This window comes from Coturnix japonica, chromosome 12, assembly GCF_001577835.2.
Source record: "Coturnix japonica isolate 7356 chromosome 12, Coturnix japonica 2.1, whole genome shotgun sequence".
In the NCBI taxonomy this organism is placed as follows: Eukaryota; Metazoa; Chordata; class Aves; order Galliformes; family Phasianidae; genus Coturnix; species Coturnix japonica.
Window position 1 is genome coordinate 11225610 of NC_029527.1, and position 25748 is coordinate 11251357.

Below are 25748 nucleotides of genomic sequence, written 5' to 3' on the forward strand. Positions count from 1 at the left end.
ATCAAGGGGATTTGGAGTCAATAGTTCCTGAACTACAGAAGCCCCTGTGTCTCTGACTGCTTTCCAAAACTTGGGCATTTCCCCTTCTCAGGTTTCCAACCTGTTGCAATGGTGACAGCTGTTACCTCAACAACTTGTCCCACAGCAGCCCTGCAGTGGCTGTTTACACCCCAGATTTAACAAACCAAAAGAAACCCCTCCAAAAACCCAGTAATCCAAACTGCTTTGCCAGCAGCTGGTTATTGTCACCATGTTTTATGCTCTTGAAATAAAACCAGATTGCTGCTTAAAGGAAAATGGGTTGCGATCACTTAGGGCACACTCCATCGATTCCAGCTCTCTGGCAGTTGACTGGGGACAGCCCCAAACTCACTCTACACTTCAGTCCATTCCTCACTTTAAGCAAATGATAAATCCAAGCCTTAGCGACTCTTTGTTTTGAGCACATGTGTTTTTTTCCCCCCTTCTTTGCCCAACACCATCCTACAGTCTGTATTTCTATCCAGGCAGAATGAAACATCAAGCATTTGTTGTAATAGTTAGCACTAATTGAATCCAACATAGCAGACTTGAAAATGCAGAAATGTGCCTCCCAAAACACAGCTGGCTGACATCAACAACTCTTGGGTGACAGAGAGACAATGGTTAATCCCTCTTTTTGTTTGTTTTTATTAAACCTAACACAAGCTGCAGAGAAAAGGGATGACGGCCAGGAGTGAAAGAGGAGTAAACAATAAATGCTATGCATATACATGAGTAATCAGAGCACACCTTAATTCGCACTCCGTGCCACAAGGCTCCATTATAGGGTCAGGTTGGGGAATCCGATCACACCTTTGGTCTGACACCGTGAGTTGGTCTGACTCCCTCGTACACACAGGCTTCCTTTTTCTTTCTCCTACACAGAAAGAAAACACAGACTTGACACACACAGGACAGCAATTAAATCAGTTATTTCTCCTCTTCCCTTAGTAGTAGTATTTCAGAGATGGGCTACAAAGGTTCCCTGCTTTGCAGCTGAAAAGCACCACTGCAGTGTTACACCTTGCAAGCAGGGCATCACAGGTTATCTATCTCCTGCTGCAGGCAGGGAAACAAGCCCATAATGCAAAAGTCTCCAAGAAAGCACATAGAAAAGAATTTGCAAACATTGCTGAGGTCCCAGGTGAACCCTGTAATGGCTTCCTGAGCACTTACCTTGGCAGAGCTTACTACAGGGCTGCCAGGGGCCATAGGCATTCCAATAAAACTGCTGAGGTTTGTCTTCAATGGGGATATTAAAAGTGTAACGAACGTCAGGATTGTACAAATTGCCCACTGATAAAACCTAGGAGAAAAGAAGGATAAAGTGGAGTAAACTAACAGACTTTGCCTCCGGTTGTTTCCAGCCCAGTAACACTTGGCAGGCTTTTACACACACACACAACAAATACTTCACCTGAAGTGTTATTTCTTGCTCAATCCGATCTGTAGAATTAATCCTTTCGATAGCATTATCCGATCCGCTGTATTCAATCACAGCATTCCCAACTTTGATTTCCCTTTTAAACATACTGACGACAAAGTCTCCATTTAATATAAAGTCTCCTTGACTGTTAGATAAGGCTGCATAGGTGCAAAAAACAAGAACTAAAGATGCAGAATTAACTCAGGTGTACATAATTATGTGGGTCATGTGCTCAATCAGTGCTCCCTTCACTGTGTGGGGAGGCAAAGCTGACTGGCACTCTCAGGCAGAAAGGGTGGAAAGAGAGCAGCAGAGATTTTACAGACATGGCTCTTACCCTTTTTCCTTTGTAAACCACACTGAAGTGAAGGCTGAATGCCTGAAGTTGTTCCCAAACTGCTTCCCCATAACCTAGGGGCAGGCTGCTGCAGGCAGTGTGATACAAAGCCATTCTGCCCAAGTATTTGTGTTAGTTGTTGCAGATAGGGTGACTTGCATGTTGTTTCCAGGTGTGTTCTTAAGATAAATTTCTCTGCCCTAATTGCCCAAACTTTGTTTTTTTAGGTGGATAATTGCGGGGAGTTTGGTCAGCACCTCCTTCACCCTCCTCCCTGTTTACTTTTTTATTATTCCAAATCTTAAGGTATGTGAAAGCACTGAAGGCTTAAAGCCTAACTGCTTTATAAAAGGAACGGTTTCCTGAAAACAGCAGTCTGCTGCACAACTTCACACTAATGCGATTATGTAGCTAATTTCCTAAGTTAGTTTCCCCACCATTTCACCCATCACAGCTACGTTACTACAAAGCCTCTGTACGGAAAAACAATCCAAACTTAACACCAAAACACCAAAGGGAAGGTTTTTACACCAAACGAGGAGAGATAATGAAGCAAAACACTGGTGGTTGTGTACAGTTATAGGTGGATAAAAGCTCAAAAAGCAAACTCTATGCTCAACAAAATTCCATACTGTGGAGGCTTTAATGTCATTTGGCAGCAGTAAAACTCATTAAAGGACTCCTCCCTGTTTACTGTATCTTCCTACAACAGTAGATGCGTGTCTTGGACTTGATGACAACATCAAATTCCTCCTAAATTGTTAAGGAACTGCAAGTTTCACAGTACAGAGGGCCCAAGATTTCACACTCAATGAGCTGCAAAATAAGTGGACAAATGCACACTTCTCATTTGCTTCTCTTCAGGTCTAATGTGAAGAGATGCTCTCCCAGCAATATTAAAGCAACATTAAAGAAGATTTGACTTCATTGCTTCCCAAGAAAATTAAAGGGTCCCCCAAGATGAACTGAGAAGCTCTTTAGGGCTCATTTTGGAGTGAACCACTTTGAATAGGCACCACTTGGGAAGTGTGCAAGGTCAGGCTGGACTGGGCTCTGTGCAACCTGGTCTAACGGAAGGTGTCCCTGCCCATAGCAGGTGGCCTGGAAGTTGGTGATCTTAAAGGTCTCTTCCAGCCCAAACCTTTCAATGAATCTGACTGTTTTTCTAAAAAAGAGAAATAAGGAACCCTCTCTTCCTCTCTCAGGACAAAAGATATATAAAAGATATTGCATTGCTGTGGGATTTTGTTGGTACTGATGTGCATCCACTTCACTGCACTGCTGTGAAAACAAGGGCTGTGCAGGGCCAAGAGGACCCACTTGGGTTTTTGCCTCTATGAAGGATCTGGAAATGTGGACTTTCAGCTTTTCAGAGAGACAACTAAAACTGCCAGTATCGCTTCCCTTTAGTGAACCATGGTCTCCTCTATTTGTTTCCAAAGTGAGACAAAGAAGCAAGTTTCTTCACCTCCCAGGAGGCTATGAACCTCCAGCCCAGCCCTTCCCTGGCATATACATTTATACTGAGTGCAGACCTCAGTATGTGTTTTTGCTCAGCATGGTGAATAATACCCAGACATGACCCTGAGGGCACACTTCTCATCATGTGAGCCTCCCAAGCTTTGCCTCGAGGATGGCATGAACAAAGAGAAGGAGCAAAATAAAGGTGACCAACCTTGGTAGATATACAGGATATATTCTAAACAAGAAAACACCTCCCCCTCTGGTGTATTCTTCACCTCCCTTAACAAGGGGCAACCAGACTTATCCATGCAACCAGAAAACAGCTGCATCCAGGACTGAAAACTGCACTGCAACTCACCCAGGTAGTTGTCATCCTCTGGTTTCCCTGAGTAACTGTGCTGACGCACATCAATATTTGTTGCACCAGCTGGAATGCGGACCACAACATTATAGCCTAGAACAGATTTAATGCAAAGTCAAGGCTATTACACAGATGTTTCATTTGCTTTTTATGGGGGGAAGGGAGATGAGCAAAATTACCTCACATTACACAATCCAATACTCTTCATTTAGGGATAGCATAAATAGTTATAACCTGGTATATCCTATAGCTAGAAGGATTTCACATTTTGTATCAGTGTTTTTGTAGATTAAGTGTGGTAAAGCCTTTTATAGATCCTTTATAGACCTGTATTTTTCACGATAAAGTTTTTAGCAACAGATTCTTACCGTAATGCACCGTGTTAAATGTGCCCGCAACAGTTTTGCACGAAGAATTATCCCCACCACAAACACCACATTTATCTCTTCTTGCTTTTGAATTCAGCACATGATCGCATCCAGCTTGCTTTAAGAGAAAAATTGAAAAACAAGATGGAGCAAACGCAGACTAGAACAGCATTTACAAATCTCCAAATTAAGCCCCACAAAAGCTTTGTGTGGAAGAGGCTGCCATGAGACAAATCACTTCCTCATATTTTTGTGCTGATTTACAGCATGGCTATCCCACAGCAATTGCAAACAAAAAGCAAGATTCAGGACCACTACTGTCCCTGGAGGTTTTCAAGAAAAGGGTAGATGTAGCATTGAAATACATGGTTAGTGGGCATGGTAGGGATGGGTCGATGGTTGGACTAGATGATCTTAGTGGTCTTCTGCATTCTTTCTATGACTGCTACCTTTGCCAGGCAGTGCCTGAGCTGAAGCAAACTTCTTGAGTTGGTTGTATCCAAGGAGAAACACATGATATGGAATCCATTCTTATAAAAGAGAAGGGAAAATAATTACCCTGCACAGGCCCTGCACGCAGATGTCATTGGTATCAGGGCCACAGGGGGTCCCATCAATGACACGGTCCCGCAGCTGGTAGTAAGCAGTGTTCCCTGCCACGCGGCAGAACAGCTTGCAGCGATCCTTCATCAGGACTGGGGAGGGAGAAAGACCAGGAGTGTGTTACCCAAATTGTTACCCAAATGCCACTGCCCAGTAAGCCCCCAGAAGAAGGCACTGTGCCCCTGGCACTTACTGCCACTGTACTTGGGCACCCAGCGCACGTTTGTGGGCAGCCCATTGATGTTGAAGTGCTTCCCATCAAAGTCAGCGCACTGCTCATCCCGGAAATCCTTCTTCAGCTTCGAGCACGGTTCAGTGTTGCAGGATTTAAATTTCATTCGACGTCCCACACAGTATTTCCCACCATTTTTAGGTCTGCAGGAACAAAGAAAGAAGCTGTGAAAGGTTTGAACAAAGGGAGTATTTGCTCTGTGATGAATACAGCTGTAGCTGGAGAAGACAGAAGAACATCTTCCTTGACAGGAAATTCAGCTTCACACTTAGGGACATGGGTTAGTGGGCATGGTGGGGATGGATTGATGGTTGGACTGGTTTATCTTAGTGGCCTTTTTCAACTTTAATGATTCTATTCCCGTAATGTGGGTCCACCCCTCCATGACACCCCACTGATCCCACAGATTTGATGTTTCTTAGCTGAACAGAGACAGGAAATCCTCACATTCTGCTAACAATCTCCTACAACTGATGTCAGCTTTTCAGCATTCTTAGGTGCAGACGCATCAGCTCAGCAGTGTCTTTTCTCCCACAAATAACAGTTCTTCTTTCTACTTGTGACTCAAGTAGCAGAATTTCTGGCCACAAAGGGACATCCTGAACATCTCAGGGTACAGCACATAGGGAAATGTACTAGCAGCAGCACACTCCAGACCTCAGGGAGCCAGAAGCATGCATGGGGAAAGATCATTTTTGCTTTGAGAACATTTATACTGCAGTAGAACAGTTGCAATCTGACAAAGCTCTTACATTACGCAATCTCTTCATCGTTGAGGGCTGGAACACCACATTTCAAAATAGCCCCAAACCACTCTAACAATTTTTGGGTGTTTGTAAACCAGTGTTGCTCTCCACAGAGGCTGAGTAAACAAAGAACTGCCCCTCAGAAATAAATCAGCCTCATAGAACACTGATCTCCAGTGTCGTGAAGAAATAATACTACATTCTTCAGCATTGTGTGGTATTTCTATGAATAATCATCAACAATATACCACAGAGATGGGAAGGAGCAATACACACATAAGAACCTCCTTGTTCTGGCCTCAGTTTGGCTCATCTCAGAATAATCTATTTTATCAGCTAATGGATGGCATGGACCATTGTAACATTGCTCCCCTCTCACAAACATCTGCTTTCAAGCTGGAAATCTCCTTAACAGCAACCTAGGGAGCCCCGGGGCCTGAATGCATACACATGTCCAGCACAGCTCCCAGCACACGTGGATCCCTTGGAAGGACCAACATGCAGACATGATCAGACTAATGTTCACACATAGCACTCACCCATGCAGAGAAGCATCCCCACATTCAGGGCTCCTGACACCAATATCTCATGACAAACTCCCTTTCTCTTGTAATACTGCAACTATGCCTTGCTCTACATGCCATGCTGCAGCTAGTAGCTCTTCTAGGGCCACCTGGCCCTGAGTTCCCAGGGGCAGCCCTGGTGGGACAGGCCTGTTCTGGTGAGTTAATGGACTCCTTAAGCCCATACCCAGCCTGCTTCCTTTTCAAGTGCTCAAAGTTTCCTTACATGACTGCAAAGTGCCCTTCAGTATGGGTGCAAGAGTGGGGTACAGACTGAGTCAGGAGCTGCAGCCTTTTCTTCAGTATCTTGGCATAGGGGCTCATTTTTGACTGCCATAATATCAGTGTAGTATCTTATTGGCATGCAAGATATCACCCCAGGTCCTAGAGCAGCCAGAATATATACCTTTGAATATAAAAAACTTGAAAACCATTTCAGATCTTAATCCAGGTTGTTTTTGCTGCCATCAACAGAGCAGGAAAAAGAAAGACGAGATTCTGTATACTTCTGAAGTTCTTTGAAAAACAAGGGAGGCAGTGAGAGCACCCAGCAGCACCTCTCCATGTTTTATTCCTTCTTCATTCACTTGCATCACCCCAGCAGCCCACGTTAAGGGAAGGGCATGTGGTGGGAGTGCACACTACAGTGCCAGACTACAGGGACAATGCAACAGGTTTGGCACAAAGCTGTGTGCACAGTGTTGTGGTTGATGGAGCAACAAGACAAATGGAATTTTAAAATCCCTCTGTTAGCCTCTAGGTTAAAGGTGATTTTCAAGCAGGAAAGTTATCAGTCCAAATGGATGCTGCTCCAGAAACCAAGAACATGTCCCCACTGACAGCATCCAAATGTTTGGCCACATAACTTTTCTTGTGCATGGAAAGGTACTTATTTTGTGTTTCCATGGCTACTGGAAGACTGCATGGCATGTGCTGACTCAGCACAGCATGATGAGCACTCCTTCATGCTCGTGCATTTCTTAGCATCACTTTAATTAAGAGACTGGAGTCCATCTCCCTTGGCCTCACCCCTTCTCTTCCTTTTCAGTGCTTGAGCTCAGCCAGCCCTCCTGCCACTCCGCCTCTGCAAGCATGAGCTCTCCTTTCTCCCTCCAGCCCTCCCCATGGCTGGCCCCAAAGGCTTGCAGCAGGTTTCAAAGAGGGATGCAGAAGCTGTTACATCAGTAATGGCAATTCCCTTGGCATTAAGCTGCCTGATACCAAAGGTGAGACATAGCAAACCTGGTTGGCATTTTTAAGTACCTTCCTCTAGCCAGACCCATCTGCTCTTCATCACCTCGCTGTGTGTCCCTTATAAGAGCCTGGGAAGTGCTGTGCCCGTGCCTTCTTGTTCTTGGGGCCAAAAGGATGCAGTTAAACAGCAACCAGCACAGCTCACAGTTTGTGCAAACACTCTGCTTTCATACCAGTTGCTCAACCAATTATTAATATTTCAGGCCATGCATTCTTTTCCTTGAAGCCCACAGCCAAATTCCCTGCCATTCCATATGGGTCAGGATTTAGCAATTCAGGCTGATGACAAACATTTTTCAGTATCACTTTCTAATAGGGCACAGATTTCTACAAAGATTTTGCTAGTCTGCTCCAGCTGAAACATACAAAGATAAGGGATCAGCTGCAAACGTAGCCAAAAGCTGCAAAACCAGCCAGAGCAGGAATAGGATAGTAGAAAGGATGAGAAAGGGTCTGGCTTGTAGGAACAGCTGGAAAAGCAGTCGGAGTAGGGCCAAAATGGTGAAAAATGGATAAAAAACACAGCCCATCTTGCTCCTAGACTCCTCTGATCATTAGGGCAAGAAAAACACCATCAGGATTAAGTGGGAAAACAGGAGGCAATAAATTAATGCAGATGTGACAGCTCTTTCCTTGCCCCTCTCCCATCTTGGTGCACTTTACCCATGACTCAGCCTTACCCCCACATCCAGGCACTTACTCAGGCCGGTTGCACTCCCGGATGGCTGTCTTGATTCCGCCTCCACAAGTTCTTGAGCACGTCCCAAAAGGGCTCCAGGTACCCCAGGCTCCATCCACCACCGGTGCCTCGCGCTCCTTGGGCACACACATCCCAAAACGGCAGTGCTGCGGGTAGAGATGGGCAAGTTTTGCATGGCTTTGGCATTATGAATCAAATCATAGAGTCACAGAATGGTTTGGGTTGGAAGGGATTTTTAAGATCATCTAGTTCCAAACCCCCTGCTATAGGCAGGGATGCCTTCCTTTAGAGCCGGTTGCTCAAAGTCCCATCCAGCCTGGCTTTGAATGCTTCCAGGGAAGGGAATGCCAGCAATCAGCCCAAGATTCAAAATGCAGGAACTACTTCACAGTGAAAAAGCAAACTTGGACTTATTTTTATTATCATTTTGATAAAACAAAAACCAACAGAGAAGCAAAGACAGAGCCCACGGCAGTGATTTATGGGAAGGGGACTGAGGATAAGAACATCCACCAAAGATTCCCTGCTTGCTGGTGCCGAACAGCACAGCAGCGCTCATAGCTCTTTGGAAAAGCTGCTTATCCGATTTCCTGGAGAGCAGCAGGAACCACAAAGTGTCAGGAGAGGAGACAGACAAAAGGGAAATAACAGAGAAAACACAAACCTCCCCACAGCTGTGCACAGCCCAGGACAGAGGAGGGAAAGGAAGCTTCCCAATCCAAAGGGCAAATTAAGAAAGAAAAATGAATTCCTCAATCCAAAGTATATTTTTTTTCCTTTTTTTTTTTTTTTTAATTCAGCCATAACCTGGGACTTGCCAAGGCCTGCTCTGCACTTGTGTTTTCCAGCTCTAATTGTTGTTTTCTTTCATTTGTGAAACTGGCTTAAATTATCCCAGCAAGTCCCTGTCCCTGGTTTGCATATTATAAATGGTGTCTCCTTGGAGTGTGTCTGCTAGCACAACTGCACAGACAGGGATGGCTTAGGGCAGAGACACATTCTGGCCCCACTGAGCAAAATGGATGGATGGAAGAATGGGGTTTCACTCTCACTAAGCCGTTCTTGCTAATGCAGATTCACTCCCAGAGATACACTAACCTGATAACAGATGCCCAAATTTTTGCAATTACATGAAGCTCAAACACTGCTGATTGCTCCCAAATTAGATTAGGTTAGAGAGTCAAAGGAGAAAACGCATAGATGCATCACTAAAACATATCCATGCTTTAGTTCCTTCCACCAGAATCTGCTCAGGCTCTGAAACACCTGACAATCTTTATGGTAATTGGGTCACCTTTACAAACATGCTGCATTTTTCCAGCCCCTTCACTAATACCAAAAGGTTCCACCATGAGCCCACCCTCTTCTTTTAGACTTACAAAGCACTTCAGGGAAACCTATCTGGGAAACAGCAGATTTAAAGGGCTGAGAAATGCAGATGGGGACCCCCATATCAGTCCCAAAGAGATCTAAGAGCTATCATCAGCATACAGAAACACATGATATAAATACAGCAGTGCTGTCCCAGAGAAGAAATTCTTGCAGACACATTGATGCTCACAGCTAAATATATAACCACAGTCATGCTTGGCACCACTGACCCAGAGATGACCAAATAGCTAACTAGTGAATGCACACAGCTATTGAACTGTGATATGACCTATACGTTTCCCATCCCATGATTGAGAATTAACCAGGAAATCACCTACATCTCTTGATTCTATTCAAAACCGGGAGTTTGGAATTGATAGCAAATCAAGGGTGTTAAAAAAGAAAAAAAAGAAAAGAAAGAAAAAGAGCAGCTGTTTTAAATAAGCAGCAAGATTATCTTATGGAAACGCAATGGTGTTTCTTGGAACCACGCTGTGAATAGTCTGGCTGTGCAGCCTTCGTGCCTTTTGTATTTCAAAAATAATTTCTATGTTGAATTACAACAGAAAACTAAAAAGTCTGCTAGGGCTCTCTCTCCTATGAGCTTACAGATCAGACAATGAAGGGAATAAAAGAGTTTTTGTCTGGAGCAAGTTCAAAATAATTTAAATGGACACAAAGTTGAACAGGAGAGCAATGGCAGGGACAGGAGACACTATAACAGACTTTCCTTTCCTTTGTCTTGTCGCAGGAGTCCTAGATAATTCACCAAATCCGGCTCCCATCCATGGGCTGACTCTGGCTGAATAGATTAGCAGGGGGCAGACAAGTGCTGTGAAGCATAACAGATACGCTACCTGCTGCCCATAAGGCAGGAGACAGAAATGATTACCCTCCCTCTACTCTTCTTTTACCAATCCTCAAACAACCCCAAAACCCACAAGAGACAGAGGTCCAAGTTTACTACCCTCTTTGTTTTCTTTCTTTGTGGCACAGTAATTTATTTCAAACCCGTAATGCATCGGTGCTGTGAAACACTGTAAAATATCGTGACTAGTATTCATCCAAACTCTGGGCTGAGCTTGTTGCTTGGGTTAGCAGTATCACATTCAGTATCCTCACATGCAAAATATGCATAAGCTAATGCTCCTGTGTTGTTTTAGTACTCCTGATTGAAGAATAAATTGAGAGCCTGATTAAATCTCCATGCCAGCTATTTTTGCTAGATTTGTCTTAGCTATTCAGGCTCCCTCATTTCCAAAGATATCTCCATAAAAAAAGGCATGGTATTTTCTCCATCTGCCAACCCACTTATTGTGGACTTTAAACATGTAGGCTTGAGGCAAGGCATTAGTCAGCAAGCAGAAGTTTGATGGGGCTCCTGGCCACAGCAGAGTACCAAAATAGTGATTTATTCCAAAGAAAAGCACTCCAGACTCGCACTTCAGCATTTCACAAGCCCAAGAAAACACTTATGAGGAGGGAGTTTATGATGATTCAAACCTTAAGCTTGAATTAGATCAACACAGAGATACAAGAATTACTTCATAAAGCCCTTTTATTGAAAGTATATTCAAAGGCCTAGGCATGATTGGATTGTGTTGTTTTTCCTTCAGTTCTCAGTTAAGAAGCTCAGGTCACGTTTGTCTAAATTTGCCCAGCCTTGTCAGATTGGCTAAATTTGTGGAGTAAAATGTTTTCCATTGCATAGGCTTTAAGATCCACGCAAACGCACTCAGCCCCCCAGCTAACACACACTAAATGCGTGCAAGTGCAGATGTTTGAACATCACACTGGGCCATCTCTGAAGGTAATTGCAGGCTCGTCTGAACTAGACTGCAGCTCAGTTTTTGGAATATCAAAACAAAATGGTTATTTCTGAGATTTCAGAGATAAAAGGAGCCCAACCTCACACACAGAGCAGGTGAGACACAAGGTCTTCTCAGGAAGTGAAGGGACACAAGAAGTCAGAGGAACTCCTGGGATAACAAAAGTTGACCCTGATTTTTAAAATAGGGGAGATTTGACATGAAAGCATTAAATATGGCTGAGCCACTGGCTCCAAAGAATAACACAGGAGTAGGATTTCCAGCCGCATCCCTAGTGCACAACCTCAGCAACAAAATCAGTCCTACTGACTGCTCTTTTCCATGAGAAAGGAATGCAGATAGATACATTTTGCCCATTGTCTTGAATGAGATCAGTCAAGTTGGTTGAACGAATGACTTTTCAGATCCACAGCTTATATAGGAAATTATATCTAAGATAGCATCCATACATTTTAATGAAAATACATTGCAAGGACTATGAATTAAGATGTTGAGTCTTTCTATGCAATGAAAACTTCAACTCTTTATCATTAATAGTCAGAAAAGCAAATTTTTAAGGCATTCTTTTTTAGAGTAATGGCACACTTGATATTACAGCTGGATGGAGAAACCTTTTCTACAGACAAAAATGAGGGAAACCAGCTAAGAGTTTCCCTTCAATAAGTGTAAGTATCTCAATAAAAAGTAATAATGCTTTCCCAACTATTTTTCTTGAGATCCGGATAACTGAAAACTAAACACTCATTGTAGAAACCACAATGCTACTTGGAAGCTAACAGCATGCATGGAAAATGAAAGTTACTATGAATTATTGCCAGAACTGTTCCATAAAGAAAATGTCAACCAGTTCTATATTTTACTCTGAAGCTGCCAAGTTGAGAAGCCAGTTGGCAAATTTATGTTAAGCAAAATTACTAATTACTCACATCACATAGGAAATTTCTAATAAAAGCATTGGGAAACTTTGCAGAAGTTTTGCTCAGGAGTTCAATCGAGGGCATTAATTTAAAAAATCAACATTCCAAAAAGAATACCTGCTTTAAACAAAGTTATGCCGTGCAGTGCATTTTAGTCACGTTACTGGGATGGAGTTAACAACCACAGACCAGGTCTTGCAGTCAAAAGCCGTGCCCCATACAACTGGCCACAGGGATTGGATGATTTGGATTGATACAATTATAGCCCGACCCACAGGAAATGCACTACAGGGAACAAACCACCAGGTGTTACAGACCTTTCCAGGTTCACACTCTGTCCCATCAGCCCAAGGCGTGTGCTGGGTACGACATCCCTTGTGTGCACCATCAATGTTAATACACCAAAGTCGCCGACACTGCATCTGCTTAAGATATTGGAAACATCAAAATATGAATAGATTCTTCTTACATGCCATGTGCCCTACAGGATAGATGACCCTTTGTGAAATTATCCCCCTAGGATCCATCATTAAATCACAAGCTTGACAGTAACTTCATGGCTTGCCCCATCTCTGCAGCCAGGAAAACCAAGGACCAGCTAGTGGGAGCAGCCTTGACACCAATCCATTGCCCTCCTCACCCAACCCTGGGCAGATTTACTATGCTCTGGCAACACCAGAAAGACTAAAGTGTGGAAGTGCACTTACCATATATGGGCACACTTGGGATCCAGGTCCAAAAATTAACTCACATTGTTTATTGACGTCATAAATGAGCCCCGGGAGCTGCTGAGGCAAAGCGTAAGTTCTTGATGAAGGTTCATCAAGCAGGCATTCCCCATAGCCAGTGCTATAACACAGAGCAGAAAAACAGCATTAAACAGGAGGTGATGAGACTACAATCCATTGGTGTTTATCTGATCTGGCCTCAGGGCAGATGGGCACCAGACTTCCCAAGTTTAACAGCTTTTGCAGGCTCCAGCATAGGAGCGTAAGAAGCTGCTTCCCCATTCACCATCCTCTCCTCATGCTGTGCTAAACAACTTTCCACCACAGTACAGCCAGCTACCCTCACAAAAGCATGTCTGAGCACGTACCACATGCGTTTCATTTCTGAGTGAGCTTTAGAAGACATTTAGAACAAAAATAAGTGATTAGCACCCAAAGGATTGAGCCTTTGGTTCTGCCATGGCACCACTGTGGTTCTTGTTCTGCTTCCCATCACAGCTCATGGGAAGGCATCATGGCAAAGTGGGTGATCACTGTGCATCAAGCTGACCTGAGGGCTCCTTCAACAGTGTCTCCACAATGGACTAGTGCCAGGGCTTTATCTTGACCTGTGGAGCAGAAAGGCAGATTCAATCTGCCTCCTGAAATGTGTTTCCGTATCTAGGCCACAGGGCTTGGAAAACTCACTCTTCAGGTTAGAGGAGAACACACATTCCTTAAAAGCAACATCCATGGGGGAAGCCTTATTCCTCCCCTTAGACAGGCCAGTCCTTGCCAGCTTATCACGAGGCTGAACTGGCAGGGACTGGATGCCAGGGCTGCATTCCTGCTCTATGTAAAGGATGTGTGCACACACAAATCCCTCTTATTTCCTCCAAACGCTGCACACCAGGATTTCACATTAACTGGAGAACCCCATGGGATACAGGCACACACAAAAAACAGCCCAAAAAACACATCTGGGAAGCCTTACTCCAGAAACTCAGTGATGTATTTTTGACTGCATTTCGACCAGGTCCATGGACTTGTATGGTAATTTAAAGTTGGAGCCATAACGTGGTATTGATGTTTAATTCCATCTTCTTTGCACTTATGATTATCATCATGTGGCATATTAAACCTAAGAGATACACAACAGGGATAAATTCAGTTGAATAAATGATGACAAGCAAGTATACAGCATAGAAAGAGCAATAGTATGAACTAAGTAAAAATAAACCCATCACATTTTCATGGAACCCCTGCAAATATGTATTACAGAATAAAAGCATTACCATTCACATATTCATAAGCATCAACAAGCACAACTGAAATGCTTTCAGAACACTTGTGTTCCTAGCACTGGTCTGCAGCACCCCGCTAAGCTCTCCACTGCCCATGTTCAACAAGGCAAGTCCTTTGGGAGCTCAGAGTAACACAGCTGCAGCTGTGGTTTCCTTTCTAGCTGATGGTTCAGATCCTGCAGGCAAATGCCTGTCTCCACCTTCACAAAAATGTCAAGTTCTCTGAAACTGAGCCAAAAAGCCATGAGTAAGTCCCCAAAGGAGAGGGATGATTCAAGCCTACTGGCAACCTGAGCCCAAAGTCCCCTGTGTACGTGGGCAGCACCCTATGCAGGCTGTGAAATGGGCTGCAATGGGGACAGACTTGGCTCCTACACTTGATGTGGCAGGTTTACAAAATGCCATCAAACATCAATATCAGCATGAACCCACGTGAAGTTTGCAGCACATGATGTTTTGAAGAATGTGGCAAATATGAGACGGAGATGGAATGGCTTAAAGCGCTTTGCTGTTTGAAGTAGAAAAGGGGAAATGACCCACTGTGATCCTGTGCCTGAAGGCCGGGGAGTTTATATCCCATTAAGATCACCTCCAGTGAACCACCTTGCCCCTGCTCCCTGCAAAAGAGCAAAGAGGCATTTCCTACTTGGGAGCGCTGCTAACTCCTGAGCAGCACTGGGGCAACAAAAGTGAGGGAATTAACCACAACTGAGGTGTGAGGAAAGCAAAACCTTGGGGAACTCTGTCAGGAAATAGCATTTAAATAAATATTACTGATGTTAAAAATAGAACACCTGAACCAGCCCTCCATGCAGAAACAGGGAGTGTAAAACAATGAGCGACCTGTTCCTGAGTACTCATCCATCCCACACCTACAGGCTCCCACTGCAAACGGAGCATGAGGTCACTTTGGACTGAACCAAATGCCCAACAAGGCCACAGTGAAATGGCTCAGCAGGTGGGTCAGGCTCATTTATTCATCTCAACCAGCTGCCAGATGTCCTGGGTAAATCCCTCATTTTGCATAGCTGCTGTGCAATGCTCACATCCCTCACATGGGTCCTCCCCAAGGCTCTCAGCATCTCCCAGTCTTGGACGAAAATCCAGCTTGTTCTCATGGCTGAGACACTATGGCTGCTGAAGTTGTTCCTACTGACATTTGCATGTAGAAACAACATAAGATATTTTATTAGCTCTCCTACCCTGCCTAGGTGTTTAGTGGGATACTGTCAAACCTCCCTCGCAAAACATGGATCTATTGGTTTTGCAGCTCTCAGATAAACTCTGTAGCACTCCACTGCTTCCAAGTCACATCACAGCTTAATCTTCCTGGGCAGTACACCTTGTACCCAAGTATATTTATCTCCTCTCAAATAATTAGGCTCAGTGGGTACCAAGTCCTAACCTGGCTGGCAAGCCTCAGCTAACATAAATCTCAAGCTATTTAAATGTAAATGTATTTACATAAAACATACACATGGCCAAGTTCATGTGCTATTGTGAAAGCAGTACTCAGTCCGTTATCTTCGCTAATTGAGCAGCTCCTGTAGGGGTCACAGACAGTGCCCAGCTCTGCCAGACCTAGGAGAGAACAGAGATATTTACAATAGAAAAAGAAGCATTGCCCACAGTTCAGCACAGGCAACTAACACTGTTTTTAAATTACAAAGAAAAGGTTTTCCTTACCCAGAGTATCACACTTGTCATGCGCTCTGCATATATCCTGTCTGAAAGCAGAAGAGACCTGACACATTAATTTTCAATGCAGCAGTGAGTTTAAGTACAAGGACAATAATAAAAACATTCATAAGAACTTCTTGGTCATCCACCAAACCTCCTCATGCTGTTTTGTCATATCATCCAGCAGGAATCAGAACCAGCTCCTTCCCAGCCAGAGGGTTGCACCACACACTGAAACTTGGTCAGATCCTGGGCAGCCCTGAACTTATCATCCACCACCATGGTGGACATGTTATCCCAATTACTCTCATAATTAAACTGCTCTCACAACTGTATGTCATCACACTCACACTGAAAACGTTTCACACAGCTACAGTTATGATGTACTGACAGCCTGACACGTGGCTGGCTATGGTATTTGTGAGACTATTCACCATACCTGGTGACAAGCACAGCCGTATCGTGCTGCAGGTGACTTCCTTCAGGGTGGTTCTGGGATTGCTGCCACTGGCAAAAGTTTTTTAAAGTCGTCTGGGCATTGTAAGATATTGCAGGACCATCCTAATAAGCGATACACATAAAGCAGGTATTCAGTCATTCATCACGAGGCCCGCTACAAATGCCATTGTCAAACAGAAGGAGAAAACCACTTCCATTACCTGCTCATTATGTATCACAACCAGCTTCACAATTACAATATTGATTAAATTTCCAATGCTTGGGTCCTTGTAGATGGAAGCCACCTGTTTTAAGAAGAAATACTCAATGTTAGTCAAGAAGCAAGTAAGACAATGCATGCATGCTTTCCACTCTGCAACCATTTTTCTCCTGAGCTGCTCTTCTGTCCCACTCTGTGCTCCAATTCTACCAGGCTGTATATACCCATGAACTCACTGCATACTTGAGAAAACTCTCCCATCAGCAGCACAATTTTAAGTGAAACAAACCCACTCATACCACAGAAAGTCAATATTTTCTTTTGCTCTAATAAGTTTATCTTCAAATTAAAAGATCCCTTTGCTCTGAGATGCAATGGCTATTGATCAAGACTATAATAAGTGACTTATTTTCTCAAGTGCACTGAATAGGATGAAAATCCCTGCAGTGACATCACTAGGTTGGATACTCATCTCCAGTAACTACGTGCCCATAGAGCTGCCTGTCTGAGAACAGCATCCTACCGTCATTAGCAAATAAAATGCTTGCCTGCTGCATGGAAAGCCAATCCTAGAACAGCAGAAAAAACCAAGGTGATCACAGGCTCTTCTTCTTTTAAACAGGAATATAATTGAGGTAAGCACATAACCTACTAGAATCCATCCCTGGGAAGGCATGGTCCTCAAGGCACATTTTCAATTCAGCTGCTATTTCTCATGGGCCTAAATAAACAGAAGAGCTCAATCTGTGGATCATAGGGCCAGTGGTGCTTCTTGTGCTGCCCAGGGTTCAGAAAGCAGAAAGGAAACAGAGTGGAATGGGTTTGAGAAGGTAGATAACTCCAAACAGTGTTTCCCAGCCAAGATTAATGCTCATCTCCATACCAAGCTGAGGCAAACTGGTGGTATCACACAAAAATTTAGCTCAAAGTAGAATCTTTGGCCGCTGTGGGAAATCTCTCTGCCCAGCTGAATACTTACTATTGACATTAATGTTAGGACATAGTGCTGCAGATTAGCCCCATGGTAGGCAACCATCCTGCTGTCAGCCACCACCATCACTTCCACAAATCGTGGGTAGGAGAGAAACCTCTTTGTTCTTCTGTGGCTCTTCTTCTCACTGACATTCCCCGTCTCATTGCTATCTGCAGAAAACGGATTCACTTCCAGGCTGTGTTTCAACATTTCCGTGTCAGATAATAAGCTGCTTTCTACCCATTGTTTTCTCCAGTGTTTCCGCTTGTTCTTTTTATGGCTGTGTTCATGGTCTATGATTAAAAAGCAGAGAAACATAATGTACATTCCAGAGCAAATACAGATTAAAATCCACATATTTTATGTCACAATACCTATTTACCTCATCTGAGCATTAAGCAAACATGTTCTAAACAGCTAACCAAGCCCTGTGTGGAAGACCACCAGGTTGTCTAACATACAAGCCTTTGCTTAACTTTTAAAGGCTCGGGTAACCTCACTGAATCCAATGACACTGCAAGCAACGGTGGGGCCACTGTAGGACCCAGGATGTGACTGGACTCCTTTGCCCAAGTCCAATGATGGTAATTAGCCACTGTGGTGTGAGGATTCTGGGCACGTCCAAGGTGGCCAGGAAACCACAGGAAACAAAGGTTCAAATCCTGTATTTCTAGCTCAGGCATGAAGGACGGCAGGATTTGGCCTTCATAGTGAAGCAATTATATATGATTTATTTCTGTCTCTAACAATAACATGGCTGGGCTTCAATTCCCCCCCTTCCTTTATTATTCTGTGCTACAGGAATGGTAAAGGTCATCTAATAGCACAGCTGCCACTGGCTAAAGAATAGAATTCAGGAAGTTTCACATATACTGCTTTTGATATTCAATTAGGCCAAACATAAAAGCAGCCTGAAAATATATTCCATGCTGACACAAAGACGACAAAGTGAAGAGGGAGAACAGGCAAATAAAACATATGGAACATGTACAATTAAGATTTACCATCTGATTAGTGTGTAATTATAGCATTATTTAAATGTAAGAGCAAAAATCAGTCTTATTTGATGCCACTTAATTTTTAATCATTTCATCATAGGAAGTTGCTAATTGAATGTGATTCATCCACGAGAGTCTGTTCGCTTCTGCATTTAATATAAAGCCAGATCTGAACGACTCATCTAAGACTCCAGGCTACAGCCCTCACGGTCTTTGTAGCTTTGGTTTAATTTAGTCATGCTGGTGAAAAATATCCCATTTCCTTATCTGACCTGCTGAGTAGGTTAGAGGAAGCATAATATTAGGGAACAAAGGAATATTCAATGTTCAAACAAGATTTAAATGATAAGAAACTTCTTAGCTATTTTTGATGTGTAGTTTCCTTCTAGGATATTTGGTAATAATTTCCAAAAAAAGAACGATGAAATACAAACTGTAACATCATGGCAGGCAAAGGGGGATTAGCCAACATCTACCCATCCAAAAACATGTTATTTTTCCCCACACTTAAATGGACAATGGAGTATTTAAGAAGTAAACTCCATTTACTCTGCACTAACTAAGCCTTGTGAACTCCACTTTTCTTGATATAGTCCAGACCACCTTAACACAGCAGAAAGTCCACAGTTATTTGAGTAAGAATTTGAGAAAGCCAATGGCATTTGTGGTTATAATTGGATTGCCCTAGTTCCTCTGCACTAATCAATGCTGTTGTGCTGGCAAGGTTGTGCTCTCATGCTGGCACGACTTCGTGGGCAACCGTGACATTATCCTGACTTGTGCAGTGCCAATCAGTGCGGGAAGCCAGCTCTGCATACAAATAACTTATAGGTGAGAAGACCAGATGGTGGAGAAAGTGCTAACCTCAGCTCTCTGGCCAGTCCCCTGCATGCTGTGTGCCCCCTCTCAGCGTTCTTGGCCAGTTACTTTAGCATCCCTCGTAAACAACTAACTTCCAAAGGGGTCAGGTACTCAAGGAAAGAATGCATGAGGGACTGCAAGATGCTCAGCCAGAGGGCTGCAGTGTGGAGGAATGCAAAGGAAGAAAGAAACATCAAGGACTCATTGTGGATGCACCTGTTACATTGGAGATACTCAAAGAAATTCATTCATGCTCACCAGACTCGCACAGAGAAAAAAACACTTTTTTTTTCTAGTTACAGAGGTCGTGCACAGTGCTGGTTCTGTATCAGTGCGCTCCCTCAGTCCAACACACAACTCATCCCCCTTCAAAAGTGAACATACTTTTTCCATATATGAAGCTACTCCAGAACTTAAAGCACGACATTCAGACATGAGTCATGTATAGCATGTTTGCCAAACTAGTTACTGTAAAACCAAGATTGGGGATACCCTGCATGTAAAGTCCCTTCTGGACTTTGGTAGTAGTAAGTGTTATCTTCACCCATCTTGCGTATAATTGCACTCAGGGCTGGTGCACATTCACCTGTAAAAGATTAAACCCTAATGGCAGTGTACTGCTCTCAATCCATGCGTGAAAACTCCCACCAGCCTTACTGAGAACTGCACACGGGACTACCAGCACCTCATGTGCCCAATGCTGCTGATCTCTCACGCTGTTACAATGACCACGACATAACAGAAATGCTTTTCCTGAATGGTGCAGCCTGCTGCAGTTTCATTAAGCATTAGTGAAAAACTCCCACGGCCATACAAGAAAACCTAATTTGATGACTCCAGCTTCCCACCGCAACTCACAACTCCAAAACAGGGCGTAATACTTTTCCACCTGGTTTTGCCTTTTATATATTAACAGAATTCAGGAAGCAAAACGGTTTGGCAAGCTCTGTTTTGGCAAATGACCTGAAAAACATCTACCTACACATGGCAGTGATTGAGTGGGTTTAAGTATCCAAACATTTTCTTTAATTTACTGAAGAAACAAAACCCCAATGAGCAGACAAACACTTCAAAACCATGCAAGCTATGGACCAATAATTCAAGTACAAAGCTAGCCTGTGCGCTCATATAACAGCTAATGCTCATTTCCAAGGTGGTTAAAAGCTGCTGGAATAATAGCCATTTTAATGCTTGCTTTACTAAAGCAACACTTAGTATTTGCACTGTCTTTAGACAAACCTGGAAGTGTCTATGGTTTTTCTCTTCTTTGTTTTCTAGCTTGGTTTCTTTCTTTTGTTATGTGAAACTTAAAAAAACACATCCCATCCTATGTAACTCACTGTGAACAGGGATGTCCCTTCCTGATGGCATCTTCCAACCCATGCTATTTATGCTGGCTTGCTCAAGAAACCTCAGCCCAGAGTTCATGGAGTTGATTTATAGATGCTCCCCACTGAGTAATGGTTACCGGATCCATGCTGAGGGAGAGGGCAGGGGAGAATCAGGCCCTACCCCAGTACTTTCCCTGCTTGGAAGGGTGACAGGGTAGAGCCAGGGACTGCTTTTGAAATAGTAGCTATTATTACGCTACAGCCAAAATTTAAAAGAAACAGCAATCAGCAGTTCTAATCTTTTCCATTTCTGCATTGACTTGTCCTTGGAATAGAAAGCAATTTGCACAATTAAATAAGACATGTGACAATGAAAGCAATTCCAGCTCAGCTCCAAGTTCATGAGGGCTGCACATAGCAAGGGAAGGGAAAATAAAAAAAAAAAGAAAGCAGGAGAGGGAAAAATAATCTGTTTCTTGAGCCAATAACATTAATGGCCACTCTCTGATAGAAAAGGAACATGGTTTTCATGACCAAGGATTTTTAACATGAATTTTGCTATTCTGTGGCTTTACTGTACCATGCCTAGAACTGCTCTGATCCAGCCCTGCAGATGGTAACACCATAGTCTGGAAGTTAATTACTTATTGTACACCTTCATTAAGCAGATCAGAATTCAGCTGGGCTCCCTGAAGCAGCCTGTACCCTGTCTGTCCCAAAGCCTTGGTACAAGATATGGCCACAGTCAACTTAACAAAATTTTCTACCCACAAAGGTTACAACAGTAGTCACTGAAGCCATTGCTATTGCTGTGACAATTGCAACCTCACTCACAGCAGCACAAACCAGAGCCGTGCTGGCAGCTTCGCGCCCCACTGGGACAGCAGCCAGGGGTGGAAGTGTGAGGCTGGAGGAAGCGAGCACCTTGCTTTGCTCCACTTCAGTGCTGTGAGGAGGACAGGTCCATTTCTTGGCATTTGTCATAAATTAATACATGCAAATGTCAACAAGAAACACTACAGCTCCACAAGCAGTTTAGATGAAGCAGAGTACTCCTACCAGTCCACCCTACAGTTCTGCTAGGGTTCACATCTTGTAGAGGAGGCCGACAAAAAGACTTCAGATGCTGAAAAGATGCTGAACCCAACCTTGGCACGATCCCACCTTTCCTCCTGCAGTTAGAACCAATCAGTGTCCCATTGAAAGAAAAATGTTCTCTGTTTTAACACCATCCAAGCGCCAAAGACCACACATACTCTTGACATTTCCTTTCCTAATGATGTATGAGTATGAGAGAATGCATTCTGGCTTTAAAGAATTTTTCTCTGCCTAAGGTAGAAATTGTACATGAAAGCTATCAGTTTTGCACAGCAGACAGAAACTAGATTAATGAACAAACCAGTAAATTGCCTTTTTAAGGCACATACAAGTTGAGCACATGAGGGAAAATGATTCAAGGTGATCTTACAGACAAAATAATTAAATAGCCACATCTTGCAACTGCAAAAAAAAACAACACAAAAGCACCACTGAACTGATACAAAATTGGTCTGCTGCCTTTGGGCTCACCAAATCTGCCTGCAGAGCTTCCAAAGATGCACTTGCTGGGCCTGGCCTCTGTCCTGGTTACCCAACCCCTGTGCTCACTGCCTTGCTCTTCACGCAGCTTTCAACGTATAAGACTCCTGTTTGGTGGCAACAGCAACAAAACAGATTTCACACCTAGTGACAGCTCAACATCAGTGAGAAACAACACTGAGATCACCACATCTTTGTGCTGGCACTCCATAAAATGAGAACAAAAAACCCATTAGGAAGAAAGAAACCTGGCCTAGGAGATGGCCACAGGGATGCTGTTAATGACAATACAGGCATATGAGAAGAAAAGCCACAGAACAGTCAGCCTGTTTGTTTTCATTAGGATATACCAGGGGGTACAGATGGAAAATACCAAAGTAACAGCTCCCTGCCTCACCCACCCTCTTCTTTAGCAGGCATCCATGCAGACAATGCAACAGGAGTTGCAAAACTGCAAGGACATCCCTTTTGATTCCAGGAGAATAACTTAACCACATGGGAGTTGCAAAACAATAATCAGTGAATACCAATGTGTCACAGCGCTGGTCTTCCACTGTTACAGAAATGACCTTTCTTGCCAAATAACAACAAAAAGCATGTACCCAGCTTACAACAAACACACTTGCAATTACAGGATCTGCATCAGTAACTGTGATCCAATTTTTTTATTCAGAAGTCTGTCTGAGTCTTATTTCACTCGCACTGCAGTGAGATATATGAGGGATATGATTTAGCTGGGAAGTATTGGTGATGGTTGGACTGAATGATCTTCTAGGTCTTTTCCAACCTTGATAATCCTGTGATTCTGAGATAGCACAAACATTACAGCCCGATCCCCTTCCCATCTCAGTATGGGAAAAGCTTGTGTCGGACATCCCAGGCCCATTTAACTAAGCACTAGTTGGCTGTTGCTGTGCTATTACCTCAATGGGAGGCCAGAAATAGAATTAATTACATTAGCATAAGGACTTGTGACATAACTCTCGTTTGCTGTTTTCAGGAGGGAAGGAAACCTGAAATAATTACTCTCTGACTATAAATTACAGCTCACTTCCTCAAAGTGATAAACTTTTCAGAAGGAAAGAACGAAGTCAATGTATTACCCTGAAGCCAAAAGCAGAGCTGACAGCTTAAACAGACTTTTGAAAGAGCTCAAGGATTGCTCAACCTGGAAGTAAAGGCTTAGGAAAACCTCCCTGCAGATCTTCTGCAACCCCAGTTACGTGAGATCCAGCAGTACAGAACTTGCCTGAAGACCTGCCTGGAAACCAGACACCTAGCATGCAAAATACCACCGGATCACCGACTTGAAAACCATAACAAGACCATGCCTAGAGGCAAGACAAACAGTCCAAAAGAAACAGCAAAAACGTGAAGAGGCTTTACCCAGTTTGATACAAAGTATCTGGGGTTTCAAGACTAGCAACACTGTGAACACTGAGCCCTATGGAAAAGACATTCCAAGTTTCCACCCGTATAAAATCAGAGTGTAAGAACTATGAATACTCAGCAGAGAGCATGTGAGGTGCTCCACTGCTGTCCTCTTCAGCCCTATCCCCTACCAGAGCCATTTCTCACACTGAGAGCACATACCTCATGCCAGACACAGGCAGGAGATCCAACACTAACTCACAACACATGACAGGTCAAAAGCAAGGCTCTACCCATGGTACCCAGCTCCCACCACATCCCTCAGCCATAGCACTGGGGTCATGGCAGCGGGATGCTTGCACTATGGTCCACCAATGACCTCCCATGGGTGGCACCCAGAAGAGACAAAAATTCAGCAAAGGCTGAGTGGGTGGATGCCAATTATCACATGGGAACAAGGCTGCAGTCACTGAGTTGGCAGCACCATGCATGTGATCACTCAAGGCACAGGGTTGCACCTCTTTGCTTTGGTGACTCCCCAGTGCCCTGCTCAGTGGGAAAGGGTTGTTAAAAGTTACTACGAAAGAGTAATCTATTACAAACTACTCATTAATCAACAACAACAAAAAATAATCAGTGACATATTACCTATCATTCCTGTGTTACACTTGCTCAGCAGCAATATCTTGTTCCCACTGCCAATTTGTCTTACACTTATTACAGCCACTTTCTCAACACAGCTTACACACACCTCCTCCTTGCCCAAACCAGTACATGGGCTGTGACTTCCCGGAGCTGCCATGCCTGGCTGCAGAAGCCAGAGGCAAAATGCTGCCTCCCAGGAAAGCAAACTATTTCAACACTTTATGACTAAAAACCCAGCTGTAAATATGGGACCCTCCTGTGTCCATTGCTGGCAGGTAATGGGATATGCCAAGCCTGGAGGCTGTGCTCAGTACAGGGATCTATTTGTTCTTTTTTCCTCCCTGAAAACAAAGTCATTAGGCTTCCACATCTCCCCTAACAGCACACTGGGCAGAGCCAGCCCAACTCAGGTAACATCTGCCCCATTGTGCTCTCCTCTGAGCCTGCAATGAGCATCTCACCACTGCAACACTTCTTGCTGGAAGGCCTGTGCCTTGGCTGCAGCCCTCTGGCTCTCCTCCAAAAAGAGGAAAAGCTCTAATCATCTTCCTACTAGTCTGGCACCCTCATAGTGTTATTGCTGCTTCTGCATGAGGAGTTTTGCCTGCACTGGATATTCCTGTTTGAAGTGGTCTCATTAAGGCACCAGGTCTTTGTGCAAGTTCCTCACTCCCAGCCCTAGAGCCCACATCCAGCATCAGCCTCAGGATGTGCAGGGCTGGCAAGAAATGAAAGCCTTGGTAATAGCCAAAGCTCACTGTATGTGTAGTCCCTTGATTTATTCATCTCAGCCACGGGTGGGTCTTCGATATAAAATCATTATGAAAAGTGAGGCACGAGCAGGGAGGCATTTAGCTAACAAAGCTCTAGTGGAAACAGCAGAAATCAGGAGAGCAGAAATGCAAACACAGTGGGAGCAAAGTAGGAGCTGCCCAAAAGAGTTCATTAAGGAATTCTGTGTGAGGGTCACAGTCAAAGCTACAAGGAATTTGCAAAGTTTGGAGCAATGAAACAGCTGAGCTTGCAGCAAAAATGTCCAACTCTTGCATTTACACTGCTGGCCATGGGACAGCTGTAGTACACGGGGCCACCAGGTAGATGGAGACTATGTCTGTCTCAAAACAAGGGGTGGCCAACAGGCAGGGTTACTCAGTTAAAAAGAAAAGACAACAACCACATGAGAAACGTGAGACAAATGAGAGGTGGCAAATAGGAACATGAGGAAAAGGGGAGAAGAAGACAGCAGAACTGAAGTGTGCCTTCTTGGGGAGGGTCTCGCCAGGCGGCTTCCAGCAGGAGGTCACAGGGCCAGCTGGTCACAGCCTCCACATCCCACAGCACCCCAGGATGCAGCTCCGTGCCTTTTATCATCCCAATCAGATGGTTCCTCTGCAGAGCTTCAGGAAAGCTCCGCGCTCCAGCTCCGCAATGAGCAACTTCCTTCTCTTCT

General features: G+C 43.9%; 1 protein-coding gene across 6 annotated transcripts in view; it reads right to left on the reverse strand.

The window, feature by feature from the left end:
* Positions 1-25748, reverse strand: part of ADAMTS9 (ADAM metallopeptidase with thrombospondin type 1 motif 9) — a 66244-nt gene that overhangs the window by 35561 nt on the left and 4935 nt on the right. For 5 of the 6 annotated variants that reach the window (XR_001557996.2, XR_001557997.2, XM_015875257.2 and 2 more), the window contains 16 exons: positions 17521-17807; positions 16543-16626; positions 16323-16444; positions 15890-15930; positions 15679-15784; positions 13894-14040; positions 12900-13041; positions 12510-12617; positions 8076-8221; positions 4774-4955; positions 4536-4672; positions 3978-4095; positions 3607-3702; positions 1439-1605; positions 1198-1327; positions 772-898 (listed from right to left, as the gene is read on the reverse strand). Coding sequence is in view for 4 of the 6 variants with exons in the window: in XM_015875257.2 (XP_015730743.1) it covers positions 772-898; positions 1198-1327; positions 1439-1605; positions 3607-3702; positions 3978-4095; positions 4536-4672; positions 4774-4955; positions 8076-8221; positions 12510-12617; positions 12900-13041; positions 13894-14040; positions 15679-15784; positions 15890-15930; positions 16323-16444; positions 16543-16626; positions 17521-17807 (2140 nt within the window). In the remaining 2 variants the exon portion in view is untranslated. The remainder of the gene's footprint in view (positions 1-771; positions 899-1197; positions 1328-1438; positions 1606-3606; positions 3703-3977; positions 4096-4535; positions 4673-4773; positions 4956-8075; positions 8222-12509; positions 12618-12899; positions 13042-13893; positions 14041-15678; positions 15785-15889; positions 15931-16322; positions 16445-16542; positions 16627-17520; positions 17808-25748) is intronic. The other variant, XM_015875258.2, reaches the window with a different exon arrangement.